Source organism: Urocampus carinirostris, chromosome 2 (assembly GCF_059441175.1).
Source record: "Urocampus carinirostris isolate Australia breed hairy pipefish chromosome 2, RoL_Ucar_1.0, whole genome shotgun sequence".
Taxonomy (NCBI): domain Eukaryota; kingdom Metazoa; phylum Chordata; class Actinopteri; order Syngnathiformes; family Syngnathidae; genus Urocampus; species Urocampus carinirostris.
Window position 1 is genome coordinate 8,051,016 of NC_142350.1, and position 26,966 is coordinate 8,077,981.

General features: G+C 40.6%; 1 protein-coding gene across 2 annotated transcripts; it reads right to left on the bottom strand.

Moving 5' to 3' along the window:
• Window positions 1–20,275, bottom strand: LOC148370896 (solute carrier family 2, facilitated glucose transporter member 1-like). 2 transcript variants are annotated; one of them, XM_088328708.1, is made up of 10 exons: window positions 20,031–20,275; window positions 17,422–17,529; window positions 15,928–16,088; window positions 12,776–13,016; window positions 12,544–12,706; window positions 11,331–11,518; window positions 11,164–11,268; window positions 10,096–10,194; window positions 9,808–10,011; window positions 1–4,772 (listed from the first exon to the last, which is right to left on the bottom strand). In XM_088328708.1, the coding sequence occupies exons 1-10, from the start codon at window positions 20,043–20,045 to the stop codon at window positions 4,437–4,439; spliced, it is 1,620 nt and encodes a 539-aa protein (XP_088184834.1). In that variant the 5' UTR covers window positions 20,046–20,275; the 3' UTR covers window positions 1–4,436. The 2 variants fall into 2 exon arrangements, with proteins under 2 accessions (XP_088184834.1, XP_088184833.1); XM_088328707.1 differs by having other exon boundaries at window positions 9,808–10,194.
• Between the last annotated feature and the right edge of the window lie 6,691 nt (window positions 20,276–26,966).

Sequence of the window (26,966 nt, forward strand, 5' to 3'; positions counted from 1 at the left end):
TAGTGTACAGGTTTTATTCCAGAATATTCTACAGAGTACAAACACAAAAAAGCACACTCAACACACCACACACACACCACACACACACGCACACACCATGTGGAAAGTTACCCCCCGGTGTCCATTTTGTGCCTGATCACAACCACAAAAAGCAACATTGAAAACCACCAACGACAATTCACGATTTTTTTTAAAACAATATCTTTGCGGAAAGAAGTGCAGCACGGTGATTTTTTTTCTTCTCTTTTTAAAAGTTGCGTCACACGATTAGCAACGACACAATGTTGTCACAGCGATTCCAAAAGCAGAAGACGACACATCGGTACTGGACTTCGATTCAAACGGGGGAAAAATGTCAATAAATGAAATCTTTTCCGAGCAGCAAAAAATCGCGAACGCCGATAAATAAAATTGTGTTACTTGCACATCTAGTGGTGATTGAGAGAACACTAAAATCTAAAAAAGTGCTACCGATGCCTATTGTGGTGGTTGAGGGGACGCTACATTTGTTTTTGACCCAGTTTTAGTTTTATAAATGACTATCTAAGTATAGTTTTTCATTTTTCTCTATCCAAGCTTACTGTTCATGTTCGAACATTAAAAAATTGCAATACTGCTAAATATAATATTGTGAAGCTTACTTTATTTGTAAATATTTAAATCTAATTCCTAAATATGTATGCATTTGCACTCTATGATTGTTTTTTGTGAAGAAAACCTCCTAATTGGAATAAGTAACCAAAAAATACACCCCAAAAATTAATATGATGCCTGAAATTGTTTTTTGGGTGCTGTGGGCGTGGCCTTTAAATGCACTGAAATTACGCCCAGTCTGTGTGGAGGACCCCAGAAATTGTGAAAAAATGTTTTTTTAAATAGAAAGAAGAATAAAATGAATGAAAAACACATTCTTTATATTTCAATACTCAAAAGGTCACAGAAATACATCAATAACATATAAAAAGTAAACATTTATTAACATTAATATTTAAACTAATACAAAAACACACGTAAAAAGAATAAAATAATTCATTATAATAAAATAATAATTAATAAAAGATAATGAAAACAAATTTGTAACTCAAATTATACATTAATAATGTTTATACTTGCAATTGTAATAAAGTATTTTGTGTTAACAAGTTTCGATGTTGTCTTAATTTTGTATTTACCGTATTTTACGCACTATAAGGCGCACCTAAAAGCTTTTATTTTTTTCAAAAGCTGACCATGCGCCTTATAATACAGTGCGCCTTATTTATGGATCAATATTAATTCGCAAACTCTTGCAACTAACTTGCAGCCGCCGACTAGATTTTCCCCCGAACGCCAAGTAGTCCACGGTGTATGCTGGGATTTATTTACCGGCGTTTCATTGGCTAACCAATGTGTCAATCATCACTATTGGCTAAAGTTATTCGGAGATGAAGGGGCGGATCCTTTTTATAATTTACAGGCTGGCATTGGCTTGAACGGCAAAGCAAAGCCTGCAATTGGCCAAAAGAGATGTGTCAATCATCAGTTGAATCGATCACTATTGGCTAAAGTTATTCGGAGGTCAAGAGGCGGATCCTTTTTATCATTTACAGGCTGGCATTGGCTTAAACGGCAAAACAAAGCCTGCAATCGGCCGAAAAAGATCAATGTGTATAGCACGTGGTTTGACGGCATACAGAATGCATTTTTTACTATACACTGTTTGTAAATATTTTATTTTCTTGTATTTACTACACTCACGGATATAAGAAGACCACGGCTGCACATTATTACGAACACAAGGACTTCGGTGAGCTACTCCGGCTATATGTCTTGTTTCAGACTGAACTCGATGTTTCTGTGATAAGCGGTCCAGATAATGGATGGAATGGAGTGTCTATTTTTAAATTAAACTCAATTCCAAGTGTTTATTGTCATATGCACAGTAAAGTTGCGAGCGGAAAAGAAAATAGAAACTAAGGAATGGTTGGCATTTCTTGAATCCCAAGACTTTAACCTTCCGAATGATGGAACGATGCATTTGAGTGACATCGTACGGACACCGCATCCGCACGTGTTCTCAACACGTATTTGCTTCTTTGCAAGCTTTGGGAATATTAAGGGTAATAAGTTGGACTGAACTATCTGACTGTTTTGTCCACGTTCCCATTGTAGCGCCTTATAATCCGGTGCGTCTTATGTATGTCAAAAATAGGACCAAAAACTATTTTTTCGGGGTGCGCCCTATAACCCGGTGCGCCTTATAGTGCGGAAAATACGGTAATTCGATTGTTTACCTACACGGTTGTGTGGCTGTCTTTCCATTTAGTGTTTTTTTTTTAAATATCATCATTCAATTTTTACGTACACGCATTTTTTTTTTCATTTTAGGATTTTAATTTTGGAGGTCCTTCATAAATACTCTGGCCATATAAATACACTGCCAGATTGAGAGGGTTGTCGCCCTCTCTTGTCCAATAACGGAAGTATGCAAATTTGGGTCCGTTTTAGCCTCGCCCCACAATTTTGTCGACCACTTTTCAGCAAAAAGGTATTTCTTTATCTTCACAAGCCTCTAAATAAATGTCAAAAAGGATTTTACAAGGTTTCATAAAGGTGACATAAGTAGAGTGCACATATTTTTCAACATTATTAGGGCATTTCTTTAAAGTGCAGAAATAATCATAACTTTTATAATAATCGTAACTACTGTACTACATTGCACGTTGCTGTAGATAATAGGAAAATGGCTATTGTTAATAAAAATCTATGTGTATATATATATATATATATATATATATATATATATATATATATATATATATATATATATATATATATATATACATATATATATATATATATATATATATATATATGATATGACAAGAATATATGATAATCTTGTCATCCAGAATAGGAAAATAGTGATTATACTTAATACTGAAGGCAGGTTAATAAAAATATACTTTGGTTTTGTCTGACTAAAAGCTAAAATCCATGAGGCAAGAATGTCTGAATGAGTGGTTGCCATGGTAACAGCAGCAGAAGTCACAATGCCTTAGCTTTGGTGCACATTTGTTTTTTGGTTAACACATTTTAAATTAAATCTTAATTAAGACCAATTGAGTACAATTTTATGAATAAAAAATAATATCAACTACAACACGTCAATAAAAATGGATTACAATTTCAAATTGGTTATATTTTATGCTATAAGAATATTTCCTCGGTATTTATTCATTTGATTGCCTAATTGCATGATTTAGAATTTTGAACAATGTAGGTGCTAAAATGTATCGAATTCATTAAAAAATGATCGTTTATTCGTTCATTATGTTTGTTTTTTACACAGTTTTCTACAATAGTCAGAAAATATTTTGATTAATTAAATTATTTTATTCGACCAACCGTTTTTTTTTAATAATAACTACATTATAAAATACCCAATTTACTTAATTTGATTTTATATGCTGATAGAATGGTCAGAAAATATTTTAGTTTTAATGCATTCAATTTATATATTTGGATGCAATTGAATTCATTTAACTGAAATAACAGTTGGTTGAATTAAATTGATTGAAATAATTACATTAGTTTGAATTGCTGAAAAATATTTTTTTTAAATCAAACGACGCAGTTTGTATTTCATTTACTTATGGAATAGTCAAAAAGTATTTTTATTTAATTTAATTAGATTTTTATATTTTCTTATTATTTTACTCAATTTTATTTAAACAACATTTGTTTGAATTAAACTAATTCAATTATTTAAAAATCATTAAATTAATTCTTGTCTGATATCATAAATGTTTAAAAAAAATCAAATTGACCATTTTCAATTTATTTTAGTTCCTCATAGATGTCAAAAAATATTTTGAGTTCAGAAAATTAAATTTATGTAATTTGATAGAAATTAATTTTAGAAAATGAATTAAATTAAATTAATTAATTAAACCAATTATTGTTCAAAATAATTATTATTTATTTATTTCAAGGAACCAATTTAAATTGACTTAAGGCATGTTTATATGTTTATTTCATTCACATATATTTTTGTAATTCAATTGAATTTTGTTTGAATTTAATTAAAAAAAACAATTGATTTGAGGAACTTAATAAATTAAATACATTGTTTCAATGCTACTAATTATTTTTAGCATGATAAATATATAAGACAAATATTATGATCATTTTTAAAAATGAATACATTTTTAGAATAAACAATTATCTGGGGAAATTTCTACAAACATTTGTGCCCAACCCCATGTTGGCTTGTTTCCTACATATAGCTTACAAAGTGCCGCAGGCAGGCGCATACAGGAAATGACCCAACCCAGTTGACCACGCCCACCCCGACACCTCAACCAATTATCTGGAGGCATGTCTTAACCTAGTGCAACCGATTTTAACGGCGGAATGTCGATCAAACAGAAAAAGATGCAAACGAAACGGGACGATTAAACCGTCTCCACCACCACCGATTTTGCTTGGAGGGGAGTGGTCTCATTGTGCTCGCCTGCTAGGCTGCTTGTCTCCACCAAGGGGAGCTTCTCCTTCTCTTTTTCTTTTTCTTTCTCCTCTTTGGCGTTGTTCTCAGGTATTTGGGGTTCCTCTGGGGTAGGGGCTGCGGCGACCGGGGCCGGGGCGGGGTCAGGGCCCCCTCCCGTCCCGAAACAGCGCGATATCTCGTCGAAGGTTTTTCCTTTTGTTTCTGGGACTTTGCGGTAGGTGAAGATGAAGAAGAGCACCAGAAAGGCGGTGAAGATCAAGAAAACCCACGGACCGCACAGTTCCTGATGCACAGAAACAAATAAATCATGAAATAGGGACCAAAAACATTCAATATTACACACCGTGTAGGAGGCGAATGCGCTAACCACTGCACCACAGAATAATAAAAAAACAAATGAAATTAAAAAGAAAAAAAAAGAATATATATATATATATATATATATATATATATATATATATATATATATATATATATATATATATACATACATACTCCTCCTTGATCTGCTACCTTATCGTGGTGGAGGAGTTTGTGTGTCCCAATGATCCTAGGAGCTATGTTGTCGGGGGCTTTAAGCCCCTGGTAGGCTCACCCATGGCAAACAGGTTTTAGGTGAGTGGCCAGACAAAACGCAGATCAAAAGACCCCTTATGACGAGCAAAAAAATTGGTCCTGAATTTCCCTCGCCCGGACGCGGGTTACCGGGGCCCCCTTCTGGAGCCAGGCCTGGAGGTGGGGCCCGCTGGCGAGCGCCTGGTGGTCGAGCCCATGGGAAGAGGGTCCCACGTCGTCCCTTCGCGCTGTGCCCAGCTGGACCCCGTGGGACCCTCTTCCCATGGGCTCACCACCTGTAGGAGGGGCCAAAGGGGTCGGGTGCGCAGAGAGCTGGGTAGCAGCCAAGGGAGGGGTCCTTGGCGCGACGATCCCCGGCTACAGAAACTGGCTTTTGGGACATGGAACGTTACCTCTCTGGCAGGGAAGGAGCCCGAGTTGGTGCGTGAGGTTGAGAAATTCCGACTAGATATAGTCGGACTTACCTCCACGCACGGCTTGGGCTCTGGTACCAGTCCTCTCGAGAGGGGTTGGACTCTCTTCCATTCTGGAGTTGCCCGTAGTGAGAGGCGCAAAGCATATTAGTTGCTCGGCGCATGTATGTTGGGGTTTACCCCAGTAGACGAGAGGGTAGCCTCCCTCCGCCTTCGGGTGGGGGGACGGGTCTTGACTGTTGTTTGTGCTTATGCACCAAATAGCAGTTTAGAGTACACACCCTTCTTGCAGTCCTTAGAGGGTGTGCTTCAGAGGGCGCCCCCTGGGAACTCCCTTGTACTGCTGGGAGACTTCAACGCTCACGTGGGTAATGACAGTGAGACCTGGAGGGGCGTGATTGGGAAGAACGGCCCCCCTGACCTGAACCCGAGTGGTGTTTTGTTATTGGACTTCTGTGCCCGTCATGGTTTGTCCATAACGAACACCATGTTCAGACATAAGGGTGTCCATATGTGCACTTGGCACCAGGATACCCTAGGCCGTAGTTCGATGATCGACTTTGTCGTGGTATCGTTTGACCTGCGGCCGCATGTTCTGGACACTCGGGTGAAAAGAGGGGCGGAGCTGTCAACTGATCACCACCTGGTGGTGAGTTGGCTTCGACGGTGGGGGAAGATGCCGGTCTGACCCGGCAGACCCAAGCGTGTTGTGAGGGTCTGTCGGGACGGCTGGCAGAATCTCCTGTCAGAAGAAGTTTCAATTCGCACCTCCGGCAGAACTTTACCCATGTCCCGAGGGAGGCGGGGGACATTGAGTCCGAGTGGACCATGTTTTGCGCAACCATTTTCGAAGCGGCTGATCGGAGCTGTGGCCGTAAGGTAGTCCGTGCCTGCCGCGGCGGCAACCCTCAGACTTGTTGGTGGTCACCGGCGGTGAAGGATGCCGTCAAGCTGAAGAAAGAGTCTTATCGGGCCTTCCTGGCCTGTGGGACTCTGGAAACAGCTGGCATGGATCGGCTGGCCAAGCGGAATGCTGCTTCGGCGGTTGCCGAGGCAAAAACTCAAGCATGGGAGGAGTTTGCCGAGGCCATGGAAGCAGACTTCCGAACGGCTTCGAGGAAAATCTGGTCCACCATCCGACGTCTTAGGGGGGGAAGCAGTGTGCCATTGACACTGTGTATAGTGACGATGGGGCACTGCTGACCTCGACCCAGGACGTTGTGAATCGGTGGGCGGAGTACGTGAAGACCTCCTCAATCCCACCGACACGTCTTCCTCTGGGCAAGCAGAGCCAGAGGACTCTGAGTTGGGCTTTCGCATCGTCGTGGTGAAGAGGGAGCTGAGCCGAAAGGCAAAGCTCTCGATCTACCAGTCGATCTACGTTCCTGCCCTCACTTATGGTCATGAACTTTGGGTCATGACCAAAAGAACAAGATCCCGGATACAAGTGGCCGAAATGAGATTCCTCCGCAGGGTGCCTGGGTTCTCCCTTAGAGATAAGGTGAGAAGCTCAGTCATCCGGGAGGGACTCTGTGTGGAGCCACTGCTCCTCCGCATTGAGAGGAGCCAGTTGAGGTGGCTCGGGCATCTGATAAGGATGCCTCCTGGACGCTTCCCTCAGGAGAAGTTCTGGGCATGTCCCACCGGCAGGAGGCCCCGGGGGGGATCCAGGACACGCTGGAGAGACTATGTCTCTCGACTGGCTTGGGAATGCCTCGGGATCCCGTCGGATGAGCTGGAGGAGGTGGCTGGGGATAGGGACGTCTGGGCTTCTCTTTTAAGGCTGCTGCCCCCACGACCCGACCTCAGATAAGCGTAAGATATTGGATGGATGGATGGATATATATATATATATATATATATATATATATATATATATATATATATATATATATATATATATACCTTGGTCATATCCCTTAGGAGGGGTGACCGACAGCAAGACACACACATACAATAGCAAAGAAAATAAAAGGGGAATAAATAGCAAAAAAAAACAAAAAAAACACACACAGAAATTTTTGGACCATGGCCAACCCAATTGCCCAAACACCCAAACAAGTTAGGAACCTTGGCACCTAAGTTGGTCATGCTTTCGTCCCTCCAGATGAAACGGGACACCAGAAAGCGGCCGTGTCACTCGGGTCAGGGTGACACAACACACTCTTTTGTTCAACAGCAGGGCCCGACAGCTTTCACTGGTTTACCCCTGCCGCATCATACGGGTGCTCAGCCCATCCTTGAGAACGCGTCCACAATCCCACTATCCTTTCACAACACCTCTCTACTCCTTTCTATCACCAACAAGAGCTCTAGCTTCCGTTATATTTACAACTCTTTCCTGCAGTGCACTCATAACACCATCCATCCACGTCAATGGATATATATATATATATATATATATATATATATATATATATATACAACCATGCCCCACTTTGCATCAACAACAAGGCTGTGGAGGTTGTCAGCAGTATCAAGTTCCTAGGGGTGCACATTACAAACAAACTCACCTGGTCCGTGAACACTGCATCACTGGTTAAGAGGGCACAGCAGCGCCTGTACTTCCTGCGGAGGATGAGGAGAGCCCACCTGCCCCCACCCTCCCTCATCACATTCTACAGGGGCACCATAGAGAGTATCCTGACCAGCTGTATCTCTGTGTGGTGTGGAGGCTGCAGCGCTACCGACTGGGGTAGTGTGAGGAGGGTAACGAGGACAGCAGAGAAAATAATCGGGACTACACTTCCCTCCATTCAGGACATTGGCCAGAAACGCTGCCTATCCCATGCTAAGAACATTATCGGGGACCCCTCTCACCCCTATCATGGACTGTTCACTCTGCTAGCCTCTGGGAAGAGGTACTGCGGTGTGCGGTGCAGGACCACCAGGTTCCGCAGTAGTCTAGTCCCCCTGGCCATTAGACTGTTAAATGGTCAATCTAACATATAGTTAACCTAAATCTAAACGGCTGCTAATCTGACTTTTTGCACTACTGGCAGTTCTTTATAGCTTGCCACTCCTTGCACATTTGCTCTCTGCACTATTGTACTTACAGCGTTATTGTTACAGTGTTAATGTTACTGTTTACCTGACTTGTTAACCTGAATGCCCATTTTGCACATCTGGTTAGCTACTCCACTTGCACTATCGGCACTATGGTAAAATACTATACGTAGCCATAATACAATACAACTTTTACTTATATCTGTACATTCGAGGAAACTGTGCGGGTCAGATGTATCGACAATTCGTTCTGTATACACGTGTACTAGAATGACAATAAAGTAGATCTGAATCTGAATCTGAATATATATATATCCATCCATCCATCCATTATCTGCACCGCTTATCCTTAGTAGGGTTACGGGGGTGCTGGAGCCCATCCCAGCTATCTTCGGGCAGTGGGCAGGGGACACCCTGAAATGGTTGCCAGCCAGTCGCAGGGCACACAGAGACAGACAATTCACTCCCTCATTCACACCTAGGGACAATTTGGACCGGCCAATTAACCTAACCTGCATGTTTTTGGAATGTGGGAGGAAATCGGAGTGCCCGGAGGAAACCCACGCAAACACGGGGAGAACATGCAAACTCCACACAGGAGGTTCGATCTCATGACCTCAGAACTGTGCCGCACACGCACTAACCACAGTGCCGTCGTATATATATATATATATATATATATATATATATATATATACATATATATATATACATATATATATATATATATATATATACATATATATATATATACATATATATATATATATATATATATATATATATATATATACATAGGGCAGCACGGCGGCGCAGTGGTTAGCGCTTGTGCGGCACAGTTCATGTCATGGGAACCTGTGGTGTAAAATCCAGCTCCAGGCTTCCTGTGCGGAGTTTGTATGTTCTCCCCGTGCTTGCGTGGGTTTCCTCCGGGCACTCCGGTTTCCTCCCACGTTCCAAAAACATGCATTTCAGGTGAATTGGCCGGTCCAAATTGTCCATAGGTGTGAATGAGCGAATGAGTCGTCTGCCCCTGTGTGCCCTGCGATTGGCTGGCAACCACTTCAGGGTGTCCCCTGCCCACTGCCCGGAGATGGCTGGGATGGGCTCCAGCCCCCCCGCAACCCTAATGAGGATAAGCGGTGTAGCTGATGAGATGAGATGAGATATATATATAGATATATATATATTTTTTTAATATTAAATTTATATTCATTTTATACTTTATATTTTATTATATATTTATCATTGCATACAAAAATATTTTGAGGAGTAAGTAAGTGAGGCTAGCACAAAGAGAGAACAAGTTATTTTTGTGCAAACCTCCAGTTTAGGGAAGCTAATTCCAACCAGGAAGTTGGAGGTCCAGTTGCAGCATCCGGCGACGGCCATGGCAGCAGGCCGGGGCCCCTGTGAAAAGAGCTCGGCCACAATGAACCAAGGGATGGGGCCCGGACCCAATTCGAACATGGCCACGAACACCATCACGGCCAGGATGGCTGCGTAGCTCATGCCCGGCACCTCTTTCTGGAAAAGGAGGCACAGGTAAGGGTTACCTGGGACCAGGTTTAGAGGGGGGTCACCTGGATCCAGGCGAGGGGGATAACTCACCTGCAGGAGAGCCACCGTCATGAGAAGCGCTGCTAAGGCCATCCCGCCTAGGCCAAGCAGGTGAAGAGTCCTACGGCCGGCTTTCTCCACCAGGAAGAGCTGATCAAGTGTTATGACATTGTTATTACAGTGCAACAGTAGATCTTAACGACTTATAGTGCTTTGATCGTGGCAACATTTTCTCGACTTTGCATATGTGAATGACTTAAATGAGGCTGCTCCAACTTAAAGGATTTATATGACAAACTTTTTACAATGAAAACTAACGCTTCAACATCATTTGTCTTTTTTTTCTGGGAATTTAACTGAACAAAGCAAAGTTTTATTATTTTCATTCATTTTTTTGCCCTTGAATCTTTGTTTTCATCAAACATTTGTGTAAAAAAAATAAACAATTAAACGTGAACCAGCTTTCTAGTTTAAAAAAAAAAAGAAAACAAATCTTCCAAATCTTATTGTTTAAATAATGGTAAATTTAAAAATATATTATTAACATTATCTCAGTTAATTCACATTTTACTGAAAATAGTTATTTAAAAATGACATTACTAGTCTTAAAGGGGGGAAATGAAAAAGGACGTTGAAAAGATACATTTTCATGAAGATAAATAAACTAATACATTTGAATTAAAAGGGATACTGATAATGCATTTATCATTTCAAAATAAATAGATAAAAAAGAGTATTAAAAATAATTTTCATAAAAATAAAAAGGGGTATTGAAAAGATACATTTCTTATTCAAAGAAATTATTTCAATGAAAAAAGGGTATTGAAAAAAGTACATATCCAGTTTTAATGAAAATACATTTTAATCAAAATAAAAGTATTGAAAAGATCTCATTAAAACAAAATAATTAAGAAAATAATGATCATAAAAATACAAATAACTAAATGTATTATTTGAAAAAATAAATACAGGAATAATACATAAAATAAAACTAAAATAATAATGAAAAAATAAAAGTATGAGAATTAAAAATGAAAAAATACAAAATAAGAAATACAAAATAAAAATAACACGTAAAAAAACAATGTTACATACAGATACAAAAAAACGAGCACCCACCGACACAACAGTGAAGATGGTGTTGACGATTCCGGCGCCGATGGTGGCGTAGACGGGCTGGCTGACCCCCGCCGATGTGAAGATGCCCGTCGAGTAATAAAAGACCTGCCAAGACAGCCTTCATCTACCCGATTGTAGCAAAAGGTACGCTTTTTGCGTCCACTCACAGCATTGATGCCGGACAGTTGCTGCGACAGTTGCAGCATGACGGCAATGAGCAACGGTTGGCGGTAGTCGCGGCAACGGAACAATTCGGCGATGGTCACTTTCTTCTCTAGCGCCATCTTGTTGCTCTCCTCTTTCATTTCCTGCAAGTCCCTGCTCACGTTCTCGCTGCCGCGCAGACGGACAAGAACTGCGTGCGGAAGAAAGAAAATGCATTTTGTGATAGTTATTTAAGAAAAAGGAACATTTTCTCCAAAAAATGTTTTTTTTCTAATAGTAAAGGGCAGGCCATGGGACTATTCTGTTATTACCCTGTTATTAGCATGTTATTACTAGGTTTTTACTATATTTCTTATTACATCATTTTCAATAGTTCTTTACTAATTACAAAAACAAACTTCAGCGCTTCCTAAATACCAAAAGTAAAGAATGTCATATAAAAAACGTTTTGTTTATTTAAAGTTGTTTTATTTGTTGTTTCTGTTTTAAGTTGACTGAGAAGGGCTTTTTTATCTGGCACGGGTCCTAGCATTAGCAACTAGTGACATTGGCATTAGCAACTTGCCTTGTTAGTTGGTAACACTAGCTGCTTTCAAAATCTTCATTTACAGATTGGTCTTTAAGTTTTTTGCCCTTAGAGGAGTAGCACTTTAGAGCCACTACTTCTGCTAGCAGCGTTGCTAGCATTTGCAGCTATTGGCATTAGATCAGAGACTATCTTCAATCTTAAATTTGTGTTAAATCATTTTTCCTCCCAGAGAAAATAGTTTATTTCCTTGCGCCGCTAACAAGAGGTACTTCTGCTACCACGGCTGCTAGCATTAGCTACTAACGGCATTAGCTACCTGTTTTCCAAATCTTCAATTTCAAATATATATGTTACATTTTTTCCCCCACAATGTGAATAGTTCCTATAATAAAGCTGCGAACAATGGCTACTTCTACTGGCACAAATGCTAATATTAGCAATTAGTGAACTTAGCATCAGCAATTAGTGTTGTTAGTTGCTAAAGCTAGCTGCTTTTCAACTCTTGCCTTCAAATACCACCTCCCCCCCAAGCTTAGAACTCTAGTGGTGCTAACAAGAGTTACTTCTGCTACCACTGCTTCTAGCAATACCAAATAGTGGCATTTACATAAGCAACTAGCCTGGTTAGCTGCTAATGTAAGCTGCTTTAGGAATATTTGATAATGCTAGGTTCTAGCTGCACTAACCTTTTCGAGCCTGCTCTTCCTGCTTGAGGTTGATCAGAAGAAATCGGGGGCTCTCGGGGCAGAAGGGCAGCAGAATGCACTGTAGCACAGCCGGCGCCACCGTTAGCGCCAGCAGTAATGGCCAAAGGCGGGCAGAGCCCAGCAACCCTTCCAGACCCAAGATCTGCAACCAAGACAAAAATTACAAATCACGACACTCAGTTGAAGCTTTTACTTGTCACAACTTGCGGACCTGAGCCACGAGGATGCCCACGACCACGCCCAGCTGGTGCAAAGTGCCGAATGCGCCCCTGAGTGGGGTTGGTGACACCTCGCCTACGTACATCGGAGTCAAGCCAGTGAAAAGTCCGCAGAAAAGACCGATGACCAACCGTCCGGCGATCACCAGCTCATATGACGAGCATAAAGTGCTCGAGCCCATCAGCAGACCGCCGATCACTGCCAAGATGTTGACCAGGAACATGGAGCGCCTTCTATTGGGTGGCAGTGTCATCATTATGTTATTCTAATGTCATTACATTGCTATTACATTGTTGTTGCATTGTTATTGCACCATAGAAATCTGAATTATAAAACTCAACTCGCAGTAGTAAATGTTTGCTACTTCATATTTCCCCTAAAAATATGAAATACTTGAAGGAGTTGAACGGGAATATATGGTGGGCTGAATTACAATGTCATTATGACACTGGTACAATGTCATTACAATGTTATTACACCATAAAAGTAGAACTATATACCTCAACAAATACCCAGTTTATAGGAAGCATTTGACACTTTAGAATTTAAGTAGTTGAAAGATTTAACCAGGATAATCCAGCGCCTCCTGGTGGGCGGGAAACTAATGATGCCAATACAGTTTTATGACAAGGTTTTTTACACAATACTTATTTATTTTTGTTAACTGACATGCATGTTTTTGGAATGTGGGAGGAAATCGGAGTGCCCGGAGGAAACCCACGCAAGCACATGGAGAACATGCAAACTCTGCACAGGAGGATTTGATCCCATGACCTTTGAACTGTGCCGTGGACACGCTAACCACCACCGTGACGCCACAATGCCAATACATTCTGTTCTATTCTATTCTATTCTATTCTATTCGTTTCTATTCATTTCTATTCATTTATATTCATTTCTATTCATTTCTATTCATTTCTATTCATTTCTATTCATTTCTATTCATTTCTATTCATTTCTATTCATTTCTATTCTATTCCATTCTATTCTATTCTATTCATAAATGCAGAACTATAGAACTCAACAAATACCTGGCAATAATAATCATTTGCTGCATTTAATTTTCTCTAAATATCATGTGATGTTTCCATGAATTAATTCAACTTTTATTTTTAACATCCATCCATCCATCCATCCATCCATCCATCCATCCATTGTCTTCCGCTTATCCGAGGTCGGGTTGCGGGGGCAGCAGCGTTAAAAGGGAAGCCCAGACGTCCCTATCCCCAGCCACTTCCTCCAGCTCATCCGACGGGACCCCGAGGCGTTCCCAAGCCAGCCGAGAGACATAGTCTCTCCAACGTGTCCTGGGCCGCCCCCGGGGCCTCCTGCCGGTGGGACATGCCCGGAACACCTCCCGAGGGAGGCGTCCAGGAGGCATCCTTATTAGATGCCCGAGCCACCTCAACTGGCTCCTCTCAACGCGGAGGAGCAGTGGCTCTACTCCGAGTCCCTCCCAGATAACTGAGCTTCTCACCCTATCTCTAAGGGAGAACCCAGCCACCCTGCGGAGGAAACTTATTTCTGCCGCTTGTATCCGGGATCGAGTTCTTTCGGTCATGACCCAAAGTTCATGACCATAGGTGAGGGTAGGAACGTAGATCGACTGGTAGATCGAGAGCTTTGCCTTTCGGCTCAGCTCCCTCTTCACCACGACAGACCGGTACAGGGTCCGAATGACGGCAGACGCTGCACCGACCCGTCTGTCGATCTCCCATTCCATCCTACCCTCACTCGTGAACAAGACCCCAAGATACTTGAACTCCTCCACTTGGGGCAAGACCTCCTCCCCGACACGGAGGGAGCATACCACCCTTTTCCGACTGAGAACCATGGCCTCGGACTTGGAGGTGCTGATCCCCATCCCGGCCGCTTCACACTCGGTTGCGAATTGCTCCAGCGAGAGCTGAAGATCACGGGCTGAGGAAGCCAACAGCACCACATCATCTGCAAAAAGCAGTGACGCAATGCTGAGGCCCCCAAACCGGACTCCATCCCCGCCAAGGCTGCGCCTAGAAATTCTGTCCATAAAAGTTATGAACAGAATCGGTGACAAAGGGCAGCCCTAGCGGAGCCCAACCCTCACCGGGAACGAATCCGACTTATTGCCGGCAATGCGGACCAGACTCTGGTATATGTGCACTCTTGTGCACATATATAGCGACTCCTCCTTCTGTTTTATTTGATCTATTTACATAGTTTAACTGATTATCATTTATTTCAAATTCGACTCCCTTTTCCTGATTGAACCAGGTTCCAGAGACTGCAATAACACTAACTGGGTTCTCAAATTGCGCCAAAATTTGCATACATACTTGTGCTGTTACTGTGAATCATTGAAAATTTCCCCTTCTGATTTATGTTTACCACAATGTCATTACATTTTTATTAAAATGTTATCAAAATGTTTTTACACCATAAGCACAAAACTATAAAATAAAATGAAAATAGTGAGCAATAGTAAACATTTGTTACTTTCAATTGTAGGTACTTGAATGAGTTAAATCTAAGCTTAAAACACACTTCTATTCTACGTATAGCATTTGAATAACCTATATTTAATGTGGCTAATATCTGTGTATTTTTTGTTATTGCAACATCCGTTGCAGCCTGGTCATCCTGGAAGGGGGAATTACCTCATGTGCAGTCCCTTCTCAAAGTTTCTTAATTTTCCTCACGTTGAGGTTTTGAGTTTTTCCTTGCCCTCATGTAAGTTTTAGATCAGGGGAGGGTGTAATTGTAGTCTGCGGTTTGCAATAATCTATGGTCTGTGCAGCCCTTTCAGACTCTTTGTGATTAAGGGCTATACAAATAAACATGACTTGACTGAACCAAGAACATTGTTGGGCAGGAGTACAATGTCATATTGGATGTTATTACTTTGTTATTAGAATGGTGTTACACAACAGTTAGCTAGAAGTAGAAAAAAATATTTGCTTATTCAATTGTAAAGATATGAGGTGCTTGAATTGACCAGAATAATGGAGCGCCCCCTTGTGGACAGGAGTACACGATGATGTTATTACCATACAGTTTGATTACACCATGATATCCAAAATCTAAATCTCAAAAAATAGCTAGCAGTAGAAAACATAGGCTACTGAAAATACTGTCCAAAAATATGATTTAAATGTTGGCACTCACCTGCCGAAGCGATTGGCCATGACACCGACGCTGAAGGAGCCGACCATACCACCCACGCTGAAAATGGCTACGGTGACGCTCCATACTACCGTGCACAAGCCAGCGTCGATTGGCTCGCCGTAACGTTCCATCCACGTGTCATTGAAGAAGGCTCGCAGTTTCTTAAAGTGTTTGAAAGCATTAATTACATGGTTATTACCAGTGTTGGGAGATACGCATGACAAAGGAACTTTACTTTTCTCTGGAATGAGTACTGAAACGCATTACCTATAACATATGTAACTCAATTCTTGTTACAATATGATGTGTTTCTCCACTACAATTTATAAGCGAAATTAGGATTGTCTTCTAATCGATAGTGATTAATCCTATGACCCAACAGGAACACTAGTATGGTGGGTGTGTTTTTATATGAACCTTGAAAATAACACTGAATTAGAGGTAAGATCAGGCCTAAAAAACCCAGCCCAAACTGACCCGACCCTGCAGTATAAAAGCCCGAACCAGCCCGAGCCCAACCAATCACCTTGATTTGAGGGACCGAAGCAAGCCCGAATTTTATTTTTTGTATTTGTGAGGAGGCGAACTTCGGGCCGGGTTTGGGCTGGTTTCAGGCCTGGGCCCAAGATCTTACCTTTAACTGAATACAAGGGCCCCATCTCAAGCACAGAACACAAGGAGAGCACGTGATTTCTTCCTACTGATGTCGTGATATTTTCCCTACCACATAAACTCGCATCCAAACCATATTTTCAACTATAAAATCAAATTCTGAAATCAGGGGGTCAATTTTTATGCGCATATTTGAATGTGTGTCACCAGTAACAAATGGGAGGCAGCATGTTGGGAGGGGGCATGGCGATACAGGAACAACAAAATCAATGGGGCAAACCTGAGCACACAATTTACGGTGAGAGAGTGTTGAATTTTGGTCTTTTTACTTGTAAATTATTTTTGCGATACACCATACTTGGAGAAAAAAAAAGAATAGGGGTTGGACAGTATCAAGAAATGGAGAAGGACCTATTTTAGTGGTTTGAAGACAATGGACAACATGATATAGAGTGTCTCGACTGTGTTAGTTTGCAAGCTCTCAAGATTGCACAAGCCAAGAAATACGAATTCTTCATCACTTCCACAGGTTGTTGTTTATGTTTTTTTTCTATATCTTTTATTAAGTGGCTGCTTTTGAGCAGTCTTAGGTGGGTCACCTTCAATGTGAGTATATACAGTAATTCGTAACTAGATAATTACTTTGAGATCACTGTGCTGGGGAGGTAACACAATTAATTTTTAAATGAAGTAACTAGTACTTGTAATTACTTTTTTTTTAGTACCGCGACATACACTGGTCATTATTGCTTCTACAATTGACTTAGTTTCCGCCAGAGCCTCATACGCCTGAAGAACTGCAACCCATATCAGGACCAGCCCCCAAGGATTAGAATTTGTTAAATGTATTTTTACAGCAGAATATCGAATTATCAGGTTTACCTGTTCAGGTGCATTGATGACGCCCGTGTTAAAGCCGAACTGGAGCGAGCCAATGACAGCCGTCGTCAGGGAGAAGAGCAGGTAAGCAGTCACCTGCTTGTCTTGCCCCTACAGGCAAAACACACAAATCAGGAATTTTATAAACATTTTCATTATTTGATTAATTTCATTTTACCCTAACAAAGGACAGACTATGTACTATTTTCAGATCATTATAGGATATTGTGTTATTACTATGGTATTACTATGTTATTACAAAGCTTTTATTAAATAACTTGTTATATCAAACCATATTATTATCATGTTATTTTTACTAAATTCTGTTATTACAATGTTCATCACATGAGAGCAAAGCGAGGGTGGTGAGAATGTTGTCGTTTGGGATCTTAAGGATATACATGCTCGAATGGTGCGCAACCATTTTAGCATTACTATGTTTTTTTCCAGGTTATTACTCAAGTAGCATTACATACAATACTAATACAAATCTGGTAACTGAAATTTAACACTTTGGTTTAAGCAAGGAAAAACCATGCTATTTTTATTTTAGTCTAAGATAAGTTTGTTCTGTTTTAATATTGGACACTTGCAAGGGAAGTTTCATAGGATGCCAGTAAGTATCTTTTCTGTATATGATGTTATGTTATTACCATATCATCATTGTGTTATTACTAAGCTATTACTAAATTGGCATTACATAACCGGGTACAATATTGTAAAACTGAAACGCAACACTTTTTTGTTTTGTCTAATTTTGATTTGGAAAATGAGAGACCTTGCTATTATGATGTTAGTTTATAATATTGCTATTGCTGTGTAATTACCATGTTATTACTAGAGGGTTACTAAATGCTTACTACATAAACTGTTAAAATCGCCCATAACTAAAATTTAACACTTTTTTGAATTGTTTTAGCAGAGTTTCTTCATTTTCCTTATGTTGAGGTTTTTGAGTTTTTCCTTGCCCTCGTGTAGGTTTTAGATCAGGGGATGGTGTAGGAATAGTCTGTGGTTTGCAATAACCTGTGGTCTGTGCAGCCCTTTGAGACTCTTTGTGATTAAGGGCTAGATAAATAAACATGACTTGACTTGATTAAGACAGACAATGCTATTATTCTGACCCTTGTGCTATTACTATGTCACCACTATGTTATTACTAAGATTGTATGCATAACGTGTTTTGATATTTTACAACTGCAATTTAACACTTTTTTTTTGTTTTGTCTTTTGTTTAACTCTGTAATAGCAAAGGACAAACCATGCCATAGTGATATCGTGTTATTACTATCTTATAACCTGAAACAATATCAAGGAACTATTTTGAGACAAATGTAAATAGAACACATCATTTTAATTGAAATTAAAACAATTAAAACAATCGCATAAGCAATGGCTAAATAATTGATTCAAGACAAACAAGTGTGATCGCGCAAATGCAATTAACGTGACATCGTGTTTGTCTTCAGGGAATCGGACGAGACTGTTGCTGTGGCGACCACACACCCACCACTTCTCCGCCATTGAGATAAAATACGTTGCGGGGTAACAACTGCCATTATGGGTAATAATTAAGCTTAAATTTAGGTCGAGCTTTTTTGGGGGGTATTTTTTCCACATTTGGATAAAATGTACATTTGATACAAGCAATCTAATGTATGAATAAACATTGGAAATGTTTTCTTTCTGATGCCCCACCCCCTATCTTTTAAAATTGAGCTGCAAAAGGCTAAAAAATATAGAATTCACATTTCATTCTGTACAGCCCCACAATAAAATGTTTAAGAATAAAATAATAAACATTCCAAAAGAGCTACTTTTGAGAGACACACCACATTCTGTTAATCCATGCATGACACTGAAGACAGTGAGAAATGCTAATGGATATAACCTGTTACAAAACGACTGGAAACAAACTTTTGGACACCACTCGATTAATGGACTTTTCAACCTCACTAAATCACAGACTGCTTTTGAGGGCAAAAGACGCCAGAGATGGAAAAAAAAGAGTCACAACACGTGGCAAGTGGTCATTTGTTTGTGCCTAGATTCTCTAACTGGCGACCAGTCCCATTGATTGTGTTTTTTTTTGTTTTGTTTTTTTGCTCTGTCAGCAAGACTATATTGAAGGGCGTCCTTCGTTCATTTGATGTTTTTATGAGTGCTTTTATAGGAGGCAGCCGTCTAGCTCATGTTTGTGACAATGTTAGAGTAACTCATAGATTTATAATAATAATGATAATAATTATGATAATAAAAATAATGATAACAATGAATACTAACCAATCTTATTTATAAGTCAATGATTGTGTTAGTTATTTGACTTATTTGTATAAATTAGTGAGCAAATAAAGTGTTGTTCTTATTTTATATGAGCAAAAAGACAGGAAACCCATACTGTACTCCTAAAGAGTACAATACATGAATTACCTTGTTTAAAACTATACAAATACCTGCTATATTAGCATAATATGCAGATTTTCCAAGTGATGCAATCTCTATCTTGTTATCTTTCAGTGAACACACATAAAAAGCTCAAATCTAGTTGATTTGTTTTAAAATTTAAGTAGATAAATATATATATATATAATAAAACAATTTTTATAACTCACCGGCTGTCCCTCCATTTTGTTGGCCGAAGAGGAGCAAAAACTGCAGCCGACGGATGGAGATGGTCAGGTGCTAGCAAAAGAAAAAAAAAGGATGTCGTGACTTGGCCCCGCCCCCCAGTCGCCGAGGTGCGCACGCATCCTCATCGATATCCGCCATGTCCGACGCTAGCCGCGGCATGCACGCATGCGGACGTGGTCACTTTATTAGGGACATCTAAATGGTTATTTGATGCTGCTGGAAGAGGGTGCATGCGCAGATGCAGGTCGAATGGCGTGACGAGACGCGCATGCGCAGGTAGAGTCGATAGCGTCGAATCCCAAAATGCTTTGCGAGCGCGACCTTGAGTGATGCTGATGTTGCGGATGATGACATAAACGCAGTTACCAGGGCAACGAAGCTTTAATGTCGTTTGAAATTGGTTCAGGTATCAATTGTTTATTTTCTATATGGATTATTCGATATATATATATATATATATATATATATATATATATATATATATATATATATATATATATATAGTGTCATTATATATTCTAAAGTGAAAATAAAATTGAAATATCGAACTACAAAAATAACCCACGTATAAATAATTGTGAATCATTTTGTAAATTCTGTAGTTTTAAGTCTCTTTAAAGCTTGGTGGGCAAGCTTGGTGAGTGGTGGAAGTTTCTGTTTCAAGTACTAAATTTGCTAAGCATTGAAAAATCGTAATAAAATAAAATCATGATTATAAAAATCCAGTGAGGAAAATGTAGCCAGCTGTTTGAATGTTGGTTGAGAGCAGTAGCAATTAATGCTACATGGGAAAAAAAGTGTATGGGAGGGGGTATACAGTAAGGTTCATTAGGGATAAAAGTTGCACCAAAACAACATCCTTTGTCAATATTGCTACTTTTACCATTTTGTGTTTGTATATTTTTCGTTTGGCCACCCCTGTTTTATTGCATAATTAGTTCATCTTTGCATATTACTTAATACAAGTTCATATAATTACATTATTAAGTTTTCCTCTTATCTATTCACTGTTTTGTGACTGCTCCTCCCCTTGTGGCCGGAAAGAAAAGTGTTCCAACATTGTTTTATTAAAGAGACAGTGTGTAATATTTAGTGCCTCCTAGTGGTAAAAAAAAACGTTCATTGTTAAAAAACAAAACTTTGAAAGACTAAGAAAAATACAAGAACTATCATACCAATGTTAATTTTTATAAATCTCCCGAAATTTGTATTTCTTTTACACAGTGGAATCCACAATTGTGCCACAGCCATATTTATCCAGCATCCTTCCGCCATGCTGTTCTCTGTGACACTGGCACTCACTCGCATCTTTCGTGGGAAAGATAAACATCTGAACGATTCCCATTGAAATGGTAAACAATTCGAACAAAATCTTGTTCAACTCTCAACTATTATTGGTCAGCTGTTTGAATCAGATTCGACCGTGACCTCTTTGGGAAAATGTATATAAGGGGACGAGTCAATCCATTGCCATTACCTACCAACACTGACTTGAGCAGGATGGAAAGGAAATACTCAACCGAAGAAGAACTGCATTTGATCATGGAGGTAGAATCTGAACCGGATAATTTTTTTCCTCTGACAACTCTGACTCTTCCAATGAGGATTTTGAACCTACAGTGGCTTGCGAAACTATTTGGCCCCCTTGAACTTTGTGACCTTTTGCCACATTTCAGACTTCAAACATAAACATATAAAACTGTAATTTCTTGTGAAGCATCAACAATAAGTGGGACACAATCATAAAGTGGATATTTTAAACTTTTTTAACAAATAAAAAACGGAAATGTGGGTGTGCAAAATCATTCAGCCCCTTTACTTTCAATGCAGCAAAATCTGTCCAGAAGTTCAGTGAGGATCTCTGAATGATTCCATGTTACTCTAAATGACTCACGATGATAAATGGAATCCACCTGTGTGTAATCAAGTCTCTGTAAATGCACCTACACTGTGATAGTCTCAGAGGTCTGTTTAAAGCACAGAGAGCATCATGAAGAACGAGGAACACACCAGGCAGGCATGAGATACTGTTGTGGAGAAGTTTAAAGCTGTATTTGGATACAAAAAGATTTCCCAAGCAGCAAGTCAAATCAAGTCAAGTCATTTTTATTTGTATAGCCCTTAATCACAATTAGTCTCTAAGGGCTTAAGCACTGTGCAAGCAATAATATTGAAATGGAAGGAGTGTCAGACCACTGCAAATCTAACAAGATCGGGCCATCCCCCTAAACTTTCAGCTCATACAAGGAGAAAACTGATCAGAGATCCAGCCAATAGGCCCATGGTCACTCTGAATGAACTGCAGAGGTCTACAGCTGAGGTGGGAGAATCTGTCCACAGGACAACAATCAGTCGTATACTGCACAACTACTACACTTTATGGAAGAGTGGCAAGAAGGAAGCCATTTCCCTAAAGATATCCATAAAAGGTGTTGTTTAAAGTTTGCCACAAGCCACCTGGCAGACACCCCAAACACGTGGAAGAAGGTGCTCTGGTCAGATGAGAACAATATCAAACTTTTTGGCAACAATGCAACGCATGTTTGGCGTAAAAGCAGCACAGCTCATCACCCTCAACACACCATCCCCACAGTCAAACATGGTGGTGGCAGCATCATGGTTTGGGCCTGCTTTTCTTCAGAAGGGACAGGGAAGATTCAAGTCAAGTCAAGTCATTTTTATTTGTATAGCCCTTAATCACAATAAGTCTCTAAGGGCTTCACAGATTAGTACACTATGTTACACAGACTATTTTTCAGCCGACAAGAAGAGTAGGTTATTATTCATATGCAATGGAGTAGAAGTGAGTTTTAAGTTTAGATTTAAACATTTCCACTGAGGTTGCAGATCGGATCTCAGGGGGAAGAGCATTCCACAGCACCGGTGCCCGGATGGAGAACGCTCTCGATCCAGCAGAACACTTCTTTGCTCTCGGGATCACCAGAAGACCGGCACTCTCAGATCGTAGGCTTCGGACCGGGACATAGGGGCAGATCAGATCTGAAAGATAAGAGGGAGCAAGTCCATGTATGATTTTGTACAATACTAAGAGAACCTTGAAGCCACATCTTTGGCTCACTGGAAGCCAGTGCAAGTTAGCCAAAATCGGTGTTATGTGATCGTACTTTTTTGTCCTAGTTAAAAGCCTCGCTGCGGCATTTTGTACTAGCTGAAGAGACTTGATTCTGGACTTCGGGAGACCGGAGAGTAGTGCATTACAATAATCGAGACGGGAGGTAACAAATGCATGAATTATAGTTTCCGCATCAGACTGAGACAGTATTGAACGGATTTTGGCAATGTTACGAAGATGGAAGAAAGCGGTTCTAGTAATTTTCTTTACATGCATCTCAAAGGTTAGATCAGGGTCAAATATGACACCTACATTTTTAACTGAGTCACTCTGTGTGATGTGACATTTGTCAATGTTCACAGCAGTTTTTGAGAATAAGTCACGGCATTTAGATGGACCAATGACTAACATTTCGGTCTTTTCAGAGTTAAGACGCAAGAAATTGAGTGACATCCACTCTTTTATCTCAGTGAGGCAGGCCTCCAAATTTCCACAGTTTAGTGTGGAAGATTCCTCCAACGGAAGATAGAGTTGAGTGTCGTCTGCGTAGCAGTGGAAGCTGATATTGTACTTGCGAATAATGTCACCTAATGGAAGCATGTAAATGTTGAAAAGAAGGGGGCCAAGCACTGAACCCTGCGGAACACCGCAGGTAACATTAAAGGGCTCAGATGTCATTTCACCATATTTAACACAGTGCGTCCTATCTGAGAGGTAGGATCTGAACCACGAGAGGACGGTTCCTGAGAGACCAATCCATTTTTCCAACCGTTTTTTTTGTGCTAGTGGCCATTTAGATGGACCAATGACTAACATTTCGGTCTTTTCAGAGTTAAGACGCAAGAAATTGAGTGACATCCACTCTTTTATCTCAGTGAGGCAGGCCTCCAAATTTCCACAGTTTAGTGTGGAAGATTCCTCCAACGGAAGATAGAGTTGAGTGTCGTCTGCGTAGCAGTGGAAGCTGATATTGTACTTGCGAATAATGTCACCTAATGGAAGCATGTAAATGTTGAAAAGAAGGGGGCCAAGCACTGAACCCTGCGGAACACCGCAGGTAACATTAAAGGGCTCAGATGTCATTTCACCATATTTAACACAGTGCGTCCTATCTGAGAGGTAGGATCTGAACCACGAGAGGACGGTTCCTGAGAGACCAATCCATTTTTCCAACCGTTTTTTTTGTGCTAGTGGCCATTTAGATGGACCAATGACTAACATTTCGGTCTTTTCAGAGTTAAGACGCAAGAAATTGAGTGACATCCACTCTTTTATCTCAGTGAGGCAGGCCTCCAAATTTCCACAGTTTAGTGTGGAAGATTCCTCCAACGGAAGATAGAGTTGAGTGTCGTCTGCGTAGCAGTGGAAGCTGATATTGTACTTGCGAATAATGTCACCTAATGGAAGCATGTAAATGTTGAAAAGAAGGGGGCCAAGCACTGAACCCTGCGGAACACCGCAGGTAACATTAAAGGGCTCAGATGTCATTTCACCATATTTAACACAGTGCGTCCTATCTGAGAGGTAGGATCTGAACCACGAGAGGACGGTTCCTGAGAGACCAATCCATTTTTCCAACCGTTTTTTTTGTGCTAGTGGCCATTTAGATGGACCAATGACTAACATTTCGGTCTTTTCAGAGTTAAGACGCAAGAAATTGAGTGACATCCACTCTTTTATCTCAGTGAGGCAGGCCTCCAAATTTCCACAGTTTAGTGTGGAAGATTCCTCCAACGGAAGATAGAGTTGAGTGTCGTCTGCGTAGCAGTGGAAGCTGATATTGTACTTGCGAATAATGTCACCTAATGGAAGCATGTAAATGTTGAAAAGAAGGGGGCCAAGCACTGAACCCTGCGGAACACCGCAGGTAACATTAAAGGGCTCAGATGTCATTTCACCATATTTAACACAGTGCGTCCTATCTGAGAGGTAGGATCTGAACCACGAGAGGACGGTTCCTGAGAGACCAATCCATTTTTCCAACCGTTTTCTTTGTGCTAGTGGCCATTTAGATGGACCAATGACTAACATTTCGGTCTTTTCAGAGTTAAGACGCAAGAAATTGAGTGACATCCACTCTTTTATCTCAGTGAGGCAGGCCTCCAAATTTCCACAGTTTAGTGTGGAAGATTCCTCCAACGGAAGATAGAGTTGAGTGTCGTCTGCGTAGCAGTGGAAGCTGATATTGTACTTGCGAATAATGTCACCTAATGGAAGCATGTAAATGTTGAAAAGAAGGGGGCCAAGCACTGAACCCTGCGGAACACCGCAGGTAACATTAAAGGGCTCAGATGTCATTTCACCATATTTAACACAGTGCGTCCTATCTGAGAGGTAGGATCTGAACCACGAGAGGACGGTTCCTGAGAGACCAATCCATTTTTCCAACCGTTCTAGTAGGATATTGTGGTGCACTGTGTCAAAAGCAGCACTAAGATCCAGCAGCAGCAAAAGTGATGAAGCGCCAGAATCCATTGACATTAGGAGATCATTTGTTACCTTGATCAGAACTGTCTCAGTAGAGTGGTTAGCCCTGAATCCTGATTGCATGGATTCAAAAAGGTTATTCTCGGATATGAAAGCATTCAGCTGCTGTGCCACTACTTTTTCGAGTACTTTAGAGAGGAAAGGTAGGTTTGACACAGGTCTGTAATTACTTAATATTTCTGGATCAAGGTTGGGTCGTTTCAGTGTGGGTTTAATAACGGCGGACTTAAAAGCTGCTGGAACTACACCTGAGGAGAGTGATATGTTTATAATATTTAGAACTGAAGGTCCAAGGACGCCAAAAAGACTTTTAATAAGTGAACCTGGGAGCGGGTCGAACTGGCAAGTTGTCGGTTTGGCCGCATTTACCACCTGTTTGAGATCATCAAGTGACAGTTCACTAAAACCGGCCATTTTCCCAAGGCAGCCACCCTGTCGTGCATCTGTAAATTTCAGTCCTTTAATATGTGTGGTATTAATAATTTCTTTAGCAATTTCTAAGATGGATAGAGCCAAATACAGGACCATTCTGGAAGAAAACCTGATGGAGTCCGCAAAAGACCTGAGACTGGGACGGAGATTTGTCTTCTAACAAGACAATGATCCAAAACATAATGGTTCACCCAAAAACATATCAAGGTGTTAGAATGCCCAAGTCAAAGTCCCGACCTCAATCTAATTGAGAATCTGTCGAAAGAACTGAAAACTGCTGTTCACAAACACTTTCCATCTACCCTCACTGAGCTCGAGCTGTTTTGCAAGGAGGAATGGGCAAAAATATCAGTTTCTCGATGTCCAAAACTGAGAGACATACCCCAAGGGACTTTCGGACATCGCAGCAAAAAGTGGCGCTACAAAGTATTAACTCAATGGGGCTGAATTATTTTTGCACACCCACTTTTTTTATTTTTTTATTTATTTGTTAAAAAAGTGCGCAAGCCACTGTAAAAACTCAGCAGAAGTGGGACAAACGAAATAAGTTTCTAAAAACAGTGAACCAGGTGACGATGTGGAGCAAGCGGACATGGAGAAAGATCTGGGTGATGAGAATGCAAGATTATGTGGAAAAAGACGTGAGTGAACAAAACATTTGACGATCCAAAAACAGAAAAAACATGTGGTCTCCATCACAAAGTAGCTGGCCACTCTGTGCCTCCCACACTGCCGGTTACCAGGCCAACTTCATATGCCATTGCCCGCATCAGTAGCCCAGGCAACGCATTCAATTCATTTTTTAACGAGGAAATTATTGACCATATAGTTGCAATGACTAATTTACAAGGAGAGAGAACAATAATGCGCTGGAACACGAACACCACACAGGAACTCAGTGCATACTTAAGGCTTCTTATTTCAG

What these genes read in the sequence shown, in the direction of transcription:
- LOC148370896 (XM_088328707.1), bottom strand. An exon ending in GGAAGAGCAGGCTCGAAAAG is followed by an intron (nt 11,519 to 12,543) that starts GTTAGTGCAGCT and finishes TTCCGCACGCAG; the next exon opens with TTCTTGTCCGTCTGCGCGGC. An exon ending in AACTGTCCGGCATCAATGCT is followed by an intron (nt 11,269 to 11,330) that starts GTGAGTGGACGC and finishes CTGTCTTGGCAG; the next exon opens with GTCTTTTATTACTCGACGGG.